This window comes from Clarias gariepinus, chromosome 14 (genome assembly GCF_024256425.1).
Source record: "Clarias gariepinus isolate MV-2021 ecotype Netherlands chromosome 14, CGAR_prim_01v2, whole genome shotgun sequence".
NCBI lineage: Eukaryota > Metazoa > Chordata > Actinopteri > Siluriformes > Clariidae > Clarias > Clarias gariepinus.
This window is the reverse complement of record NC_071113.1, coordinates 5,248,612-5,268,668: the sequence shown is the minus strand read 5'-3', so window position 1 is coordinate 5,268,668 and position 20,057 is coordinate 5,248,612. Positions and strand designations below refer to the sequence as shown.

At 38.5% G+C, this 20,057-nt stretch overlaps 1 protein-coding gene across 2 annotated transcripts in view; it reads right to left on the bottom strand.

Moving 5' to 3' along the window:
- The window catches only part of LOC128541214 (zinc transporter ZIP11), a 127,563-nt gene that overhangs the window by 7,157 nt on the left and 100,349 nt on the right, over window positions 1–20,057 (bottom strand). For both annotated transcript variants that reach the window (XM_053511532.1, XM_053511533.1), the window contains exon 7: window positions 15,321–15,390. In XM_053511532.1, the coding sequence (XP_053367507.1) occupies window positions 15,321–15,390 (70 nt within the window). The remainder of the gene's footprint in view (window positions 1–15,320; window positions 15,391–20,057) is intronic.

The following is a 20,057-nucleotide window of genomic DNA, read 5'->3' as shown; positions in this document are numbered from 1 at the left end:
TTACCTGTCTGGTGTGTTGTGTTGGGTTTTCACCAAATGTTATATGTAACCTTTAAGGCAAACAGCTTAACTTCATTCTCATTGGACACTAAAATGTACTTTCCGAAAAGATATGAACAGGTTCTCCTGTTTTAGCTCTGTAACCTCTTCAGTGTTGCAGTTAGCACAAAGTTTGTCCTCTTGGTAAAGTCTGGATTGGGGTAATTTGTTCACTTTGTTATAACAGATTTCACAGAAGATCCAAAGCTTTCAACAAGTTTTAATAACTTTTCCTTTTTATTTCTTCTAACAACTTCATCTCAATGCTTTGAGTCAATTCCGTGGTCTTCGTGACCTCAGGACTGACTCGTCTGGCGGTAAAGCTGTTAGACCCCCAAAGCACAGATATTCATTGTGCAAACAGACAATTTGACACAGGTGCATTAATAAAAAACACCAGTCTTAATTTAGATTTATTAAATTATGGGGAATGATTGCTTATCAGTTACGCAGTGTTTATAATTAATACAATTCCACAACCAGTCAGAAATTTGGACACCCCTTCCATGGTATTTCCTGATTCTTTTATTTCTTTTTTACATTATAAAACAGTACTGAAGGTGTTTATCCAAAATACACAATAATAATACTATAATAATACTATAATAATATAATACATCACTAACGTCTCTAAGGTGCTGTTTGTTAATTAGTGATTTCTGAGGCTGGTGACTCTAAATGAACTTCTCCTCTGCAGCAGAGGTAAGGTTTTGGTCTTGCTTTCCTGGGAAGGTCTTCATGAGAGCCAGTTTCATCATGGGGCTTGATGGGTTTTACAAATGCACTCGAAACAATACTGTTAATGCAAGAACTGTTCCAAAACAGCTAACTCTACATCTTAAAATAACAACTAATTGTTATTTTGGTAATTAATCCCCCTAATTATGTGTTTGTTATTCAATAGTTTTGAAAAATCCATTATTGTTCTATAATTTTTCAAATAAATCTTATTGTCTGTGTAAGTGTCTGGGAAGCCATGGAGAATCTACTAGCCACAACAGACTGAAAGCACTGGAATGGGGGAAAATGTTGCGCCATACCCCAGGACCAATCCGATGTACAGTAGTTAGAACCTTGTAGAACACTAAAATGAAAAACTGCCAATGGACAGTCTGGCAATAAGTAATGGTTTAGAGTTGAGCTGCTTTTGAGCGGCTTCTCGTATTGTGCCACAGTCCAGAGACACACTCAGAGGAACTCTATTTGCCCTCTTCTGCAAACACAAGCTCTCTCTCTCTCTCTCTCTCTCACACACACACACACACACACAAATGGCTAGGGTTGCAGAGGAATTAAAATCCGCCCTTCTACTAAGAAAGCACAGCCAGTTTTTCACTCCTGTTCTCCTGGGAACAGATGATTGTGGCATTTCTGGGATTTGAACTAGAGGTCTCTGGACAATATGTGTTTTTTGGCCATGTGGATCAGAGCACCAAGTGCTCTTTAAACTCTTGGCTGTTGCTCCCACCCTAACTTACTGTTTTAAATAATGTCAAAATCACAGATCGCAAGATATTTCAACAATTTAAATCTAACTGAACTTATAATTTAGTTTTTGTTGTTTTCAGTTACAGTACCTGGCTAGAAGATCCCAGATTAAACCCACACAAACTGACAGAAAAATTGTTCCCTGATGACCTTGGAACACTGAGACAACACCACTATCAGCTCTGTCACCAAAATTTAATCAAACTTAAATGGATTCCAATATGCACCCAGTCCAATTACTTATTTGATATTAAAAAGATACATTTATGCTTTCCTGTCTGTGATATTAAACATATCGATAACCTTAAATCCAAATGTTGGGCTAGTTATTGAATTAAACAGTAGATTAGGCAGAAAGCAAAAAGGAAATGAGGAGACACCAACACAATATGACCAAAACAAGCACATCAAGCCTAGTCAACATAATAAAACCCAGCTCTGAATGAAAATGATGGGGTGTGTAGAGAGAGAGAGAGAGAGAGAGAGAGAGAGAGAGAGAGACAGGGAGAGCAGGGCTTTTATGTGGTTGGTGTTGTGGCTGCACAATGGGCTTTTTGAATAGTAGAATAGAAAATAACATTTACACAGAGAGCCACCCAGGTCTTCCCACTCTAAAAAGAGACGATAATCTCACTCCGTGCACACATGCCAAATGACTGTATTTTATTTAAGTTTAACCAGACCAGAATGACCATTATAAGTGAGAGCGAGAGAGAGGAGAGAGGGAGGATTTTAGATGTAAGAGCCTTTGCTTTACTCCTGGCTCTTGAACCTCACCACCTGGACCCTTTTTTCTTCACCTGCTAGAGAGTTGCCTGAGGTGTCATTGCTGTTCTTCTTATTTATTCCTTTTCAGAATGCGATTGTACAGGTACATATGTGTGAGGGGGAAGGGTGACCATGGTAGACTAGTGCCTTTTAAAGGTATAACATTTATATTACTTAAATAAGTAGAGGGTAAAAATATGTTTTGGGCCAGTGGTTCGTGCTCCTGGGGGACCCCTGCCTATTACAGTTGTGGCCAAAAGTTTTTATTGACAATTACTCCCACTGCAGCTTTACACACGCACACACTGCTGACTTTTTTTTTTTTTTTAAACATTCTTTAATATTTTCATATTCTGCTTTAAAATCTATTTTTAATACGGGAGGGGTGGGGGTGGGAACATGTTTCTTTACTGCGCATATGACAATAAAACTTGAAACTTGAAACATAGTAACATCTGACAAAAAGATCTGAAAACTTCTTAAAACTTTTGGCCACTGCTGTACATTTTATTGTTTTCCCTGCACTATTACGCAGTTCAGTTCAGAAGAAGCCGCTAATTGGCTAATTGGTTACTTCAGGTGTGCAGGGAGCTGACAAAACACTAAACTGAGCAGAGCGGGGCTTTTCGGGACCAGGGCTCAGAGCCACAGATTCAGGCCATAAAAGTGTATTTCGCACCTAAAAAAATATTTTTTAAAATGTGCCTGAAATTTCACTTGTGTGTCTTTTTCTGGTACACCACAAAATTATCAGACATCTCCCCTCATACAAGAGGTTTTTTATGGTATGTATACTTTTTTTCTTATTTTGTTTACAGACAATTATCTGTGAGATTTACCACTGTAGTCTTACACATTTCACCTATCTCTAAAATCTCTTCTACTAAAATATGAGAAAAAAGAAGATTCATACAGTGGGGGAAATAAGTATTTGATCCCTTATAGATTTTCCCATTTAAAAAGTAATGAAGGGTCTATAATTTTCATGTTTATGATAAAGGATTGAGACAGAATATCAACCAAAAATCCAGAAAAAGCACATGATACAAATGTTATGAATTAAGTTGCATTTCAATGAGGGGAATAAGTATTTGATCCCCAAGCAAAACATGACTTAGTACTTGGTAGAGAAACCCTTGCTGGAAAGCACAGTGGGAAGATGTTTCTTGTAGTTGTTTACCAGATTTGCACACATCTTGGAATGCATTTTGATCCACTGTTCTTTACAGATTTTCTCTAGATGTTTAAGGTTGCTTGGCAACTCAAAGTTACAGCTCTCTCTGTGAATTTTTTTTTATTGGATTAAGGTCTGAAGACTGGCTAGACCACTTCATGGCCTTAATGTGCTTATTTTTAAGCCACTCCTTAGTTGCCTTGTCAGTGTGTTTGGGGTCATTTTCATGCTGGAAGACCCAACCACAACCCACCTTCAGGAGGTTCTCATCCAAAATTTAACAACACATGGCCTCATCCATTGGCCCCTCAGTGCAGCAAAGTCAATCTGTACCCTTAGCAAAGAAACAGCCCAAATCATATTGTTTCCACCTCCGTGCTTGACTGTAGGGACTGTGGTGAACTTAGTGGCATAGTCAGCATTTTTCTTCCTCCGAAAACAGCAAGTCGAGTTGATGATAAAGAGCTCAATTTTGGTTGAATCTGACCACAGCAGTTTATCCCAATCTTTCTCTGTTCATTGGCAAACCTCAGACGGGTCTGTACATGTGTCTTCTTAAGGATGGGAAGTCTTGCTGCGCTGAAGGATTTTAATCCATGCAGACGTATTGCCTTACCAATGGTTTGTTTGGTGACTGTGCTCCCAACTGCCTTGAGATCATTCACAATCTCCTCCCATAAAGTTTATACCATAACCAGTCTGTGAGAGGCAGAATTATTGTTGGTTGGTAGGGGATCAAATACTTATTTCCCTCACTGAAATGCAACTTAATTCATAACATTTGTATCATGTGCTTTTTCTGGATTTTTGGTTGATATTCTGTCTCAATCCTTTACCATAAACCTATGATAAAAATTATAGACCCTTCATTTATTTGTAAGTGGGCAAACTTAGAAAATCTGTAGGGGATCAAATACTTATTTCCCCCACTGTAGTAGGGAAATTTTTTGATGCACGAAAAGATTAAAATGGGTCATATTATCTAAGGTATATTTATTATTCGAATTGAATTTATTATTCAGTTTACCTAAGAGCTGGAATGGTTACAAGGAAACATTTACTGCAATAAATGAGAAAAGGTTGCTGCATAATGCATGGATGTTTATATTATTAATTCTTTGAGACACAACAGAGTATTTAGTAAGTGCGGACAAACTCAAAAAAGGACAAATTTATAAACCTTGGAAAAAAACTAATTTATTTTCCAAAAAAACAAAACAAAAAAAAAAAAAAACGCATACAGTAATAAACGAAACATAATAATTTAAAAGTAATAAACTAAACGTTTGGTATACAGTACTAGTAGTCTCATGTAGACTTTAAGTTTTTTGTTTGTTTGATTTCTGTTTTTTAAGAGCACATTGGAGAATCTGACAGCAAGATGTTGAAGGGTGCACCTGGTTCTTTTTTTTTGTACCATAACACAGCAGCTACTTTCATGCCATATTATTATATTGTATTTTATTTATTTATTTCATATAATGGTTGGGAAATGTAAAATTGTTTTGTGCTGACCCAATGGTAATGCTGAAGTCGAAGATAAAAAAAAGAAAAATGTCTATAATGAAACAAGGTGCTTTAGGGTGATTTTAGTGTTCGATGCAGTGAACCATTACATTCTCCTGGCCACCCTTTCACATTTCACTCATTCCCTCTGACAAAGAGTATACAGAGTATGAATAGAGAGGTATGGAGTCAGGTAAAAAGTGATGGCCCTCTCCCTCTCTATACCCCAGTTTTTGAAGCATTTATCTGGCAGCCATGGGAAGTTTTAGTGTCTTAGTTTATTGAATCTCGTTCATCAAACGTTCTCGTTCATCATTTAGCTCACTTCGTTGTTTTGATCAGAAATAAACTAAAATGTTGCATTTTCAATAAAAAGACCCCCAGTACGTCTACATACACAAATTTTGGCTATAGTTCTAGTAATCAAAATATTACAATGCAGCTAAGGACATATTATAATAGACAGAATGAGTAGCTCACCTCTTATATCTTCCAGTCTCAGTCGTTCGTTCTTTTGAATCTATTGCACTGCATACCGTCTATGGGAGTCATGTGACAAAGGAAAGAACGACTCGGGACTTGAAGATTCATCAAGGAGAACCGTTCAATTTTGTTTCCTGTGTATTTCCTTGCATAGCGTCTATGGGAGTCATGTGACAGGGTGAACAACTCGGAGTAGAAGAGTCATTAAGAAAGAATCGCTCAATTCGGTTTCCTGTACATAACATACGGAGGTTTTGTGATGATTTGACCATGCGCGCCCAGTAAAAAAATTACAAATCACTCTCCAAGACTACTTGTTCTTCTGATTCATGAATGACCCATCACTATTATCTGGTTTTATCTACGGATAAGTTTTGGTTAACTTTTTTTTTTAAACTAAATATTTCTTTCAATTAATAAACTGCATGATTTTGCTGCCTGTGTTGCATTTTATCCTCAGACATCAAATGTCTCGGACATATTTAAATTGCATAACTTAGGTTGGTGTGTGTGTCCAGTGACTGGAAATCCAGGGCACTGGGAACAGACTACTCTGTCCCACTAAGGATTTCCAGTTTAAATATATTAAGGAAATACTTTGGAAAACAATAACTGCTGTTTAAAGTGTACATTAGAAATCATACAGGGTCATCAGAGATTATACATACACTGACCCTGGTGCTCAGACATCTGAACTCCCAGTAACGTACAAGTCATCATTTCCTGAAAGAGAGGGAATCAGATTACTGATACATTTTACTGGGGTAAATTACGTCGCTAATCTCCAAAGGCCTGAGATACGTCTGTAAAGACAATGACTACATTCTGATGTCCTCTGCACTTTCTTGTAGTTGTGAAAACCACAAGCACGGTGCTTCCATCTTTACTAAACCCACACTGGGATTCTGCTAGCAGGTCATAAGCCAACTAAGAGGTGGCTGAAATGCAGGTGTAGGTTTGTAGAAATAACTAGCTAATGATCAATCCTATCACTGCATAAAAAGAGGTGTAACTGTACTAGGAAACTCCCGTGTACACCATTGATTTTTCGGAAGTATCTACAACTACCACTAAGCATATACATCAAATTCCACCAAGCTAGGATACTGCTTGAGATGGGAGAAAGTTGTAGAAAGTCAACCATCACTGCAGCCCTCTACAAGCTGGAGCTTTATGGCAGAGTGGCCCGACGGAAGCCTCTCCTCAGTGCGAGACACATAAAAAAACACCCAAAATGGTGAGAAATAAGATTCTCTGGTCTAATGAGACCAAGATAAAACGTTCTGGCCTTAATTCTAAGCGGTATTTGTGTTGCTCATCACCTGTCCAACATAGTCCCAATAGTGAAGCATGGGACAGGACGACTGGTTGCAATTGATGAATGCGGCCAAGTACATGAATATCCTGGACGAGAACCTTCCCCAGAGTGCTCAGGACCTCAGACTGGGCCTAAGGTTTACCTTTCAACAAGACAACGACCCTAAGCACACAGCTAAAATAAAGAAGGAGTAGCTTCACAACAACTCTGTGACTGTTCTTGAATGGTCTTTGGTATGCACAGATAAAGACTTTGCGGACTGGTTCGAGTCATCCACCATCAATACAAGATCTGGGCCAAAAATAACTAGTAGAATTTTTGCAGTGTGGCAGGGCACATTATCCTGCTGAAAGGGGTGTACTTGGCCTGCAAAAATGTTTAGGTAGGTGGTACAAATGAGCATGTCAGAGTAACATCCACAAGATTGGCAGGACCCAAGGTTTCCCAGCAGAAAGTTGCTGAGAGCATGACACTGCTTTTGCTGGCTCACATTCTTCCCCTTAGTGCATTCTGCACACATACACACCTGCCTAGCCAGACCATGTAAAAGAAATGGTTATTCAACATATAAGGGCTGTTTCTTGCATTGCTCACACTTCCCATGGACTACTAAAGTCCCATACACAGCAAGCTGCAATTTACTGTTTCTCCTTGCACCTGTCTTTTATAGCCAGCATTAACTTTTCAGCAGTTTGTTTTACAATAGTTCTTCTGTGGAATCAAACCAGACAGCTCCCCATGCTGTCCTTCTGTCCATTTGATCTCTAATATATCTCACACCTTCGCAGTTGCCACTGCTTTGATCTATCATTATTATTCACATCACCTGGTAATGATTTTAATTGTAGGGCATGTACAGTATTGGTGTAATTAGTGGACAGTAATACAGAATTTTCAGTTTCAGATCAAGAGATGAGTGAGACTATAGATCAGAAGTACAGCTTTAGAAAATATATATGATTTTCACATTTATTAGTGGGTAAAAACACTGAATCTGACGGTCTTAAATTATTTTAATTTAATCTGAAATTATTGCCAGTGTAATTTGTTTACTATATACACTAATGACTGAATTTTACATTCTACAGTGTGTCAACCAGTGATTTCTGCAGTGACATCTAAATAAAAACCAGCTCATTATGTTTCACCTGAATGATAGAGAAGATAACTGCATGTTTTAGAACAGCTCTGTGTGTGTGTGTGTGTGTGTCTGAGACTGTTCACTATATAAGAACACACACAAACTCAGACACTACCGCTGTTAAAGGTTACACACGGGGCTTTGAATGAATCCACATCTATCCAGCCACTTAACAAAGTGGATATTGTGTGTGATGCTGGAAAAGGCATCATTTGTAAGTGCAGCTGTGTGTCTCAACTCTCAGATGTAGTGAAAACCATATGCTCAGCACCTTCAAAACATTCTTTACATAGGAGGAACAAGGCAAAAAAAATAACATGCTGCTTTGAAGAGGTTCAAAGCATCTGGTTTTAACAGTGCACCCAAGTGTGTGTGTGTGTGTGTGTGTGTGTGTGTGTGTGTGTGTGTGTGTGTGTGCGCGTGTGTGTGTGCGTGTGGGTACGAGGGAATGTGAGGCCTGCCTTTGAGTATGAGAACAGCAAAGAGAAAGGAGCGAGACATAAAAAAAGACATACAGCAGTTTTCCTCTCTGGAAACAAGTAGACTTTTGTTTCCCACAAACCTATTGCCCTTGTGCTTTTGGAGAGAAAAAGGGAGAGAGAGAGAGAGAGAGAGAGAGAGAGAGAGAATTGGTGAGGATGGCAGGACAAGAGTGTATAAAAAGACAGTGTGGGAAATAATTTTAATTTGCAAACAGCAGCTTTCAAGGGTTTTACAGTACATGACAACATCAGATTAAAAACAGTTTAAAATATATTAACATTCATTATTCTATTCCAGTAAGAACTTAAACCTGATCAGGATCAAACCTGTAACTCTGAAGCTGTGACTTGGGAATGCTAACTTCAAATCACCACAACACTAACATTCTGACACGAAAATCATGCATTCTGAGCCGTATAGAGTTCTTAGATTATAATAATAACTGAGAGACGGTTGAATATTCCTCTCCCCGTCCCTTTTGGTAGATTTCAGTCAGTGTGACAAAGACTCCTTTCTTGTTCTATAATAACTGCAACATGTGTGCACACAGCTCCATTCCAGACAATGCTCTTACTCTAGCATAAGTTTATTGAGACAAAAGAACACTTGTGGTCTCTCTCTCCCCTTCTCACACACATATTTTTCTCCCCTACCTACTCATGTCTTTCCACTAGAACCACATTTATATTTACATAGTTGACATTGCTCCTGACCAACGGGTGGCAGCATCACACAACAGTCTAAACACAGCGCTGCACATGGTATGTCAGGACTCATTCATCTAAGAATGTTTGAATTACACTACATTATTTCTAAAAATCTTATATAAAATACCCTGTGATACATTCAGCTTTGGTAAATATTAAATGTCACCCTTTAACTTCAGTGGGGAAAAAAAGTTACCGGTCTTACAGAAGGTGCTACCTAAACTGAAATTTAATACATGCAGAATTCAGCGCAGATTTCAGATTTTTAACAATGCAGATTTCAGCTCATCCCTAAGTAGTTTCCTATGATTTAACTAATAAAAATGTCGAATCAGTCAATCAGATTTCAGCTCATGTTATAAAACCTGAATTCTACTCTGTGTGCTTCTAAGCAATCTATCCAACCTGAAACTAATGAGCCACTGGGGGGCACTACTTCCTCACGTACCACCAGTAACCACTCTGTCCTGGTCAAAGTGATTTTGGAGACTGTTATACAAAGGACACATGTCCATCACAGGGGACCATCCACACACACATTTACCCACGTTCATGCCTCCTTTGATATTTTGAAGAAACTAGAAAACCCAGATATGCTGACGGCATGACGTGTGAAACACCCATGTAGGTCGAACAGCAGGAACTGACATCTGGTCATTTCTGTCTCTATGCAGCTGAAGTCAGGGCCTGGAGCCAAATTGATGTACTCAATAGTCATAATGATCATCTTTTCTTAAAGCTACAGTGTACAAATAGTAGAAGGATTAAGTTTTTAATCCATGTGTAATGTTGTTATAAGTCTCTAATATAAAATCTAATGATTAGTTTCTTTACTATTATTACTTTTTCTATTTAACTGAAAAAATTTCTATTTATTGCATTATATTATACTATAATATATACAATATATAATATTATATACACTACAGTATAAGCGTAAGTACCCGTTATTGACGGGAAAATAGTTTATAGAAATAGTTAACGCTAAAAATAATCTGATCTGCTTTAATGTAATCAGTGATATTATTATTATTATTTTAGGTTGAAGCCCGTGTACATGTCTGTCTGCAACAAATATGAAACGCTTAATTTTTTTAAAAGCTCTAATTTCACAAAAAATTTTTAGTGTGACATCATATGGTTTTGATTTCCACAGGTTTGGTTTGGAAATTGTACAAAATCTACCTAGATCACAGCAAGATTTTAAATCTACTGGCATTTAAATTTATTACAAGTTGTACTTTTGCTATCGGCAAAATACACTCCCTGTTCGGTGTCCAGAGTGAATCACAAATGAGAATCAAAAAAATATTGGATAAAGATGAAGTTTTGTCTTAAAAACGACTCCAGAGCATTAAAATTCACATACAGTACACTAACGTATTTCAGCGGTGAAAAATATGAACTAATCCCAGTAAAAATATTCCGTTTAGTTTTTCTAAGTAATATCTATTGGTAAAGGTGTTTGTTTACATTGAACAAGTAGCACATTAGTAGCTCATTCTAAAGTAGATTATTAAATCAGACACATAACTGTTCATAACATCACCTTTACTCAACATTTTACTCACTGTATGGTGCAGGTTAAACTCCAGGCAGATACCCAAGTACTGCAAAAGTTAAATTCTGTCCAGATAGTCTTGGTTGATGCTGTGACGAAATCTGGATGGACAGAAATACAGGTATACAGATTGACGGTCCTGGCCTCAGGTGATATAAACAGCTGTTCTCTGAGGACTTGTGACTGCATCGCTTGATAGTTCAGGACTGGAGTTTCCTACAGTCTACCTGAGCCTCTAATAACAAACTGGACTCCATATTAACTTAAACACATCAAGTGTTATATTGAACTTCCAGACTCCTAACACATAGTATAACTGCAGAGCGATCCCTGCTATCTGTTGGTATCCGTGCTGAGGAAAAACCTCCATGAGATGGCAATAGGAAGAAACCTTGCGAGGAACCAGACTCAACAGAGAACACAAATGAGGATGGGTTCCCAGTTGAGTCCGGTTCCTCTCAAGGTTTCGTCCTACTGTCATCTCAGGGAGTTTTTCCCTTAACACCGTCGCCCTTGGCTCGCAGATCAGGGACAATCTGATCATACATTCTGATTCATACACGTTCACATTTCATACACATTTCCATCAATTTGTTTTGTGTAAAGCTACTTTGCAACAATGACAATTTTTAAAAGCGCTATAAAAATTAAATTGAATTGAATTAAATTGGTCCTTCAATGTATGAAACGTAAAGATATCATTGATATCAATGTTGTAAACATTAAAGCACTTTTTGTAAGTCGCTCTGAATAAGAGCGTCTGCCAAATGCCTAAATGTAAATGTAAATTGAAAGGGTGAGTTCTGACCAATGTACAGACAAAACCTTTTTTTATTTATACAGATTACAGATTACACATTATCTATATTGCTTATCCTAGAGTCACAGGGGGCCTGAAGCTGATACTTAGAGCACAAAGAGGGGTACAGGACATACCCTGTCATCCTTTTTAAACAGTCTATTTGCCCACAACACATGTCCTTGGACACTGGAAGGATACTGAAGTACCTGAAGAAAACTCACCAAGCAAGAGGAGAACATGCAAACTCCACATACACAGACCAGAAGCCAGACTCGGGCCCGCAACCCTGGAGGTGAGAGGTGACGGTGCTAACCACTAAGACACAGAGCCGCCTTTATATACTATACTATACTATACTATACTATACTATACTATACTATATTATATTATATTATATTATATTATATTATATTATATTATATTATATTATATTCATTAGTCTGGAAATAATTTTATTACTGGAAGCAGTATATAGACTGACACACACATAAGATGGAGTCATTAAATTAGACTATTTCCATGAGCAAAACAACATCCTAATAAAATTGCTTCTATTAGTGAGAGTGTTATTGTCACTGTACCTTTCGCAAACCAAACCAATTTCCCCAGCACAGACATTACTGCCATGTTGCAATGTTTTGAGTAAGCCAATATGGCTGCCTTTAAACAAAATGGCTTCAGTGAGAGATGTAATGTCGGCTCCTGCTATTACAGCTTATTAGGGTTTTTAGACAATTCCCCTGGCTGATGTCTAATTTCCCAGGCTTCTGTTTCCATGGTTTCACTCTTCCTCATCATTCCTTATATGGTGATACCTCTTATGGCTCACCAGAATCCTTTTGTGTCCCCCACATCGGCAAGCGAGCCAAAGCTGGGCGGCAAGTGTATCGAGGCGAGGCAGACACTTCAAGCAGTTCATCCATCATTTTTAAACTTAACACACCTTTATGAAAACGCACACAGACAGTCAGTCAACCTCGGGATTAAACCCAGGACCCTGAAACAGTGTCGCTGTAAAACACTGATTTCACTGCCGTAAATATTTGCCCTTTGGACCATAATAATAGTAATAGTTTTCCGGCGTATTTTTTTATAGCAGTGTCGTAAAAACACTCGATAGAATCTGAACCTCAATTATTATTAACAACATTTTACTTACTGTATAATGACTTTTGTGCTATAGATTTGCCAGATTAACTGACTTACAGCTTATTAGTGTGAATTAGTCTCTGTACTAAGAAAAAAAGATGAGCTTTGTTTGTTGCATTCACACACATACAGTACGGTGCTTCTCTAATTCTTTTTAAACACTGTTGTACTCTAACACAGTTACTCCACCTCACTGCAGCATATGTGGGTCTAAATGTAACTTATATACTGTTGACACAATGGAAGTCGATACTGTTTGTCCAATAATTTATAGCAGTGATAGACAAACAGTATGTAGAAGCAGCTAATTTATTTAAAAAGTTTCTTCCAAGCTCTCAAAAACATGTGACTAGGTGAAGGTGTAAATACAGTAAGTGTTTGAATGTGTGTGCATTGTGCTGAGCTGAATTCTCGCTGTGCATGATCAGACACCTGAGCCACCACAACCTGAACTGGATAAAGAGCTTACAGAAATAAATGACTAAATAAATTGTCTGTCACAAAAAAAAAAAAAAAAATCACTTAAATAGGAGCTACCTGACACAGAGAAGTAAACCAAAAGGACCTCAAAAGCTAGACATCATGCCAAGATCCAAAGAAATTCAGGAACAAATGAGAACAAAAGTAATTGAGATCTATTAGTCTGGTAAAGGTTATAAAGCCATTTCTAAAGCTTTGGGACTCCAGTGAACCAAAGTGAGAGCCATTATCCACAGATGGCAAAAACATGGAACAGTGGTGAACCTTCCCAGGAGTGGCCGGCCGACCAAAATTACCCCAAGAGCGCAGAGACAACTCATCCGAGAGGCCACAAAAGACCCCAGGACAACATCTAAAGAACTGCAGGCCTCACTTGCCTCAATTAAGGTCAGTGTTCACGACTTCACCATAAGAAAGAGACTGGGCAAAAACGGCCTGCATGGCAGATTTCCAAGGCGCAAACCACTTTTAAGCAAAAAGAACATTAAGGCTCGTCTCAATTTTGCTAAAAAACATCTCAATGATTGCCAAGACTTTTGGGAAAATACCTTGTGGACTGACGAGACAAAAGTTGAACTTTTTGGAAGGTGCGTGTCCCGTTACATCTGGCGTAAAAGTAACACAGCATTTCAGAAAAAGAACATCATACCAACAGTAAAATATGGTGGTGGTAGTGTGATGGTCTGGGGTTGTTTTGCTGCTTCAGGACCTGGAAGGCTTGCTGTGATAGATGGAACCATGAATTCTACTGTCTACCAAAAAATCCTGAAGGAGAATGTCCGGCCATCCGTTCGTCAACTCAAGCTGAAGCGATCTTGGGTGCTGCAGCAGGACAATGACCCAAAACACACCAGCAAATCCACCTCTGAATGGCTGAAGAAAAACAAAATGAAGACTTTGGAGTGGCCTAGTCAAAGTCCTGACCTGAATCCTATTAAGATGTTGTGGCATGACCTTAAAAAGGCGGTTCATGCTAGAAAACCCTTAAATAAAGCTGAATTACAACAATTCTGCAAAGATGAGTGGGCCAAAATTCCTCCAGAGCGCTGTAAAAGACTCGTTGCAAGTTATCGCAAACGCTTGATTGCAGTTATTGCTGCTAAGGGTGGCCCAACCAGTTATTAGGTTCAGGGGGCAATTACTTTTTCACACAGGGCCATGTGGGTTTGGATTTTTTTTCTCCCTAAATAATAAAAACCATCATTTAAAAACTGCATTTTGTGTTTACTTGTGTTATCTTTGACTAATAGTTAAATGTGTTTGATGATCAGAAACATTTAAGTGTGACAAACATGCAAAAGAATAAGAAATCAGGAAGTAAATAGTTTTTCACACCACTGTATGTGTGTGTATGTATGTATGTATGTATGTATGTGTGTGTGTGTGTGTGTGTGTGTGTGTGTGTGTGTGTGTGTGTGTGTGTGTGTGTGTGTTTGTGTGTGAGACAGAAAAACTTAGGATTAGTGCACACAGCAGGCTGAAGTGGCACAAATCAGATTTTTTTTTCCCCCAAATGTCACCCATGTCTGATTTTCATATAACAGTCTAAACAACAATCTAATCCGATTGTTTCAAATTAGGCCCAGGCCTCTTTCACATGTGGTCCTAAATCGGATACATATCTGGTATTTCGCAATGCGGCCATCTCACATTTCATGTGATTTTTATGTCACTAAAATGGCAGGCAACGGTGATGTAGGTGGTATTTCTGAGTGGAAAGATAGTGAGGACTCCGTGTCCGTGAAGCCCCTCACACTCCGACTTCACAACCACACATTTCTCTGTACGGAGGTAGCAGCCGCTGCTCTGCAAAAGGCCATAATCAAAATTTGTGCTCTCCTTTCTCTTAACTACACGCATGCTATCATGAGCCGCATCCATTTTTTTTTTATTTCCGCAAACACACATTTAAATGACAATGTGAACAACAGCAAAAAAAAAAAAAATCTGATTTCAGCAAAAAAATCCGCTCTGAGCATTAAGTCCTGCAGTGTGAACTAAGCCTGTGTGTGTTAGATCACCCATATAAAGATAACACAAACAGGTGCTTTTTCACTCATACCTCTCAATTTACCCTTTTAATACAATAAGAAAAGCAAAAATAAGGCACTAGTAACTACATAATTTGTCCTAAAGAGAAATGACTACCTGAGCTGCTAGAAAATGAATCAATGCTTTCTGATACAAGATAAGACGTATGAGGAAAAAGCAGGGGACTTGCCTGGCGCTCTCAAATGTAGCAGAGGATGTTTTTCCAGCAGCTCCAAAACCCACTCCAACAGCCAAGCCCTCTGGACAGGGGGGAAACACACACACACACACACACACACAATATCTTAGAGTTACAGTATACTAGATAAAGTGGAGTGAGGCGAGAGGCGAGAGTGAGAAATCAGAGGTTGTGTTCTTGTTCTCTCAGTGTGGACGGGTGACATTAGACAGCAGTTTGTACTGAGAAAAAAATGTCAGACCTGGGAAGAATCCAGAATCTCTCTCTTTCTCCATATATATAGCACAAACACACCCACGAAACCTCACGCAATTGTGAAAGTCATTACAATGTTAAGCAATCGTAATCGTTTAACGAAAAAAAATTTGAGAAAAGTTAGCTAACGATTTAGACCAAACTCAGTGTTTAGCGGAAGCACCTTCAGCAGTAATCAGTATTCTCGGGTTAACGGATGTGGACAGCTTCTCCATCCATGAACTCTCAATTTCCGTCAGACTGCATGAGTAACATCTATAGACTCCCAGCTTTAGGTTTCTTTAGAGATTCGAGTCTGGGCCACTCAGGAACATGCAGAGATTTCACCTGAACCTAATTGAGCCTTGTCATGTCTTTATGCTTCTGGTTATTTTCAGTCAAGTTGAAACTTTGAGTTCATGAGCCACTGAAGGACCTCTGAGTTTGACTGCTTTATCCCTCCTTCAGTCCTCACCTGTCTCCATGTGTCTCTGCTGCAGAGAGCCACAGCCACACTTCACTCTACTGTACATCTAGTATGAATAGTTGTTGAAAGGAGTTTTAGGCATTACACTTAATATCACACACACACACACACACACACACACACACACATACATATATATATATATATTTGCTAAAACTGTTTTATCTGACAAAGTTTAATTTGAAAATTCTTTAAATAAGCACAACATTTTTTTAATTAGTCCCTCATATGATAAATTTCCTTTGTTGGGGTGTGTGGCATTCGTCTTTAAAGGAATTACTGATTTACTGAAAGGTTCAGATAAAGCTATTTGCAAAGATAATTACATTCAAGCACATCTCATTATAACACAGTTTTATAAGCACCCAGAATTACAACAACAGAAAACAGAAACTAATCAGGAATGGAATAAGTTGTTTTCTGCAGCCGTAGGGTGTTGGTGTGTGTGCTCGGCTTAATGACTCGCTATAGTTCTCATTTCTATTTGACTTCTTGTGTTTACTGTGCTGTCCAGAAGAAACTGAGACACACTCATTGGCTTATTGTACATGTCAGTGTTTGACTGTAAAATCAATTGAAACAATTTAATGTGAGGAGAAGCACATTCTTAAGTCTATCACATCCACAGCTGTGTGCACAGGAGATGAGTGTCACACTGCAGTAATGAGATCATAATGGGCTCAAGTTCACACACACACACACGCACACGTCTGCACCCACGTCACATTTAATAGCACACATTTTTAGTCTGTGTAAATGCAGGTATTAAATGTAAGAAACTGGTCATGCGGATACACTCTTATTTAAAAGAGGAAAATGTAGAGAATGAGAATAAAAAATGTATACAATATTCTAAATTAATAAAAATATGAATGACAATAAATCAGAATTTGTGTTTTCAGTGCCTGACACAGTGGTACCTCAGTGAAAGCATTTTCGGCATAGGAGTGCCCGAGCCAGTTACATAAGTTATATAATACAAAAGTTATTTCCAGTCGCACGTACTGTGTGTGATATGATTATAGTTTTGGAAATTGATTCTTGGGAGGCTGAAACGGATTATCTGCATTTACATTTTCTCCTGTGGGAAAATGCGATTCACTATACAAAAAGACTTCGCCTCCAGAACAAATTAAACGCCATTTTACAGCCGCATATTTATTAAGACGTGTAAATAACTGCATCAACCTGGCATAATCAACCACTGCATTTTTTTTTTGTTTATTTAGGAGGATTAATGCTTTCAGTTTAATGTGAGGTCCAGACCAGCGTTTCATTCTCCTAAACTGACTGATTTGTATAGATGTTGCGATTAACTTGGCCAGTCTAAATTATTTAATGTTTTTCCACAGATGAAGTGCTTTGTTGTGTTTCGGCAGGTTTTGGCTTATTGTCTTCCTGCACATTAGATCGTGTGAGCTTTCTTTAAACTGGGAGACAGAATGCTTCTAAGCACTTTTGAACTCATTCTGCACCACCATGAGTTCCACATCAAATTAGATTAGTGAGTCCATTTCAGAAACAGCCAGGCAAGCACGAGCCATGACACTACCTCCACCATGCATGACAAATGAGCTCATATGTTTGGGAGCTGATGCTTTTTTTTTAAGCACTTTGCTCTATCTATCACTGGTAGATGTTAATCTTGGTTCCAGACCTTTTGCAGTTAATCTCTGTATTTCTTTGCAAATTCCATTCAGCCTTCCAGTTCTCCATGTAGTTCGGCCTCTATAGTGCTGCTCTCAAATAACGCCTTTAATAATTGTTTGTGATACCTTCACCCCTGCCCTGTGGAGGTTGTTGGTGATGTCACTGACTCATGTTTTCCTTCTCAAAGCCTTCACAAAGTTTCTTTCATTAACTGTTGGTTTCCTTCACTGACCTGTTCAGTGTCTGGTTATTAGTACACCAGTGGTACACCAGTACACCATTTCTCAGATTTAAAATAGCTTTTCACCTATGTGCAGCTCTATGTTCGTCATATTGATCTATCTTTTCTCGCAACAAATAAATCTTTATAGCACTTACTGTAAACCAAAAGTAGATTCTTATTCAGAGGTATTAAATGTTCAAACAATCTAACAAAGTACCTCTGGCAGCAGGTTGCACTTGTGAGTCACATGTGCCAATATTTTTGATGACTTGAAACATGGGTTTAAAAGGTGCCATGTTCTAAACTGTTTAACACATTTCAGTTAAAGCTGAAATTCCGATCTATTGTTTCATATTCATCTTTTGATAACAGATACGAAGGTCTTCAGTGCATAACAAAAACAAAGATTCAGCCTTATTCACTTACAAGTTAGGTGGGCATGACTTATTATGTTATTAACTGACATTCAAAATCCATATGTTGGTAGAGTAACTCTTCCTCTTTGGTCTTGTTGCTCCATCACTGAACCCAACTCTTAAATAGTCTTTGAAAATCTCTTGTAAAAGAGGGTTCAACAATGGTGCAAATGTCATTTTAATAACTTTAAACTTTCCGCTTTTAAGTTCAAGTTCAAGTTCAAGTAGGCTTTATTGTCACTTCAACCATATACAGTTAGTACACAGTGAAACGAAACAACGTTCCTCCAGGACCAAGGTGCTACATGCAACATAAACTTACAACATAAATTAACAGAGAAGCTAAACTAGCTAGCTAGGCGGCCTAGTTAGCTGGCTAGCAGAGACAAGACAGATATTCCTAACATAAATTATAACATAAATTAACAAAAACGTAACTAAAACTAACTAACTAAGGAGGACTATCTACAGGTTTTACAGACAACAGACAACAAAGTGCACGTGCAAATGTGCAAACGAGCAACAACAAAGTGACAGTGCGACAATTGACATATCAGAACATAAAGAACATAAAATATGGGTTTACAAAAAGTAATGAATATTGTGCAAAAGAGATAAACAGTGAAGCATTTACAGATTTGTGTGTACAATAGTTTGGTGGTGTAGGTCAGTGTGTCTGCGCTTGTGTTGATTAGTCAGTCCAGTCCCAATGTTTTGATGTAGTTGAGTTAAGCTGAGTGATAATGTTTGTGTGTGGGTGTGTATGCATATGTGTGTGTGTGTATGCATATGTGTGTGTGTGTGTGTGTGTATCATTTCAGTCCCTTTTTGTTGAGGAAACAGATGGCTTGTGGAAAAAAAGCTGTTGCACAGTCTGGATGTGTGTGCCCAAATGCTTCGATACCTTTTTCCAGATGGCAGGAGTGTGAAGTGTGTGTGAGAGGGGTGTGTCCGATCAGCCACAATGCTGGTGGCTTTGCGGATGCAGCGTGTGGTGTAGATGTCTTCAATAGAGGGAAGAGAGACCCCGATGATCTTCTCCGCTGTCCTCACTATCCGCTGTTGGGTTTTACGGTCCGATATGACACAATTCCCAAACCAGACAGTGATGCAGCCGCTCAGGATGCTCTCGATAGTTCCTCTATAGAAGGTGGTCAGGATCGATGTTGGAAACTGGGTCTTTCTCAGTCTTCTCAAAAAGAAGAGACGCTGTTGGGCTTTCTTGTGCAGGGAGCTGGTGTTGAGGGACCAGTTGAGGTCCTTCTCCAGGTGGACACCTAGGAATTTGGTGTTTTCGACAATCTCCACAGAGGAGCCGTTGATGCTCAGCGGAGAATGGTCACCTCGTGTACTCCTGAAGTCAACAACCATCTCCTTTGTCTTGTCAACATTCAGAGACAGGTTGTTGTTGCTACACCAGTCCGTTAGCCTCTGCACTTCCTCTCTGTACGCTGACACGTCGTTCTTGCTAATAAGACCCACCACGGTCGTGTCATCAGCGAACTTAATGATATGTTTGATTATTCTGCATAATTTAAAAGGTGTCATCAGCATTTAAAAAAAATTAGTGGGTAAGATATGTAATATTTTATATCAATCTAAAGCTGGCTTTATTTAAAGAACGTTGGTGAACATGAGAAATTTGTAGAATGAACAGAGCTCATGCAAAATTACTTTATAAAAGGTATAAACCAGATGAGCCCACGTGACAGCCAAAA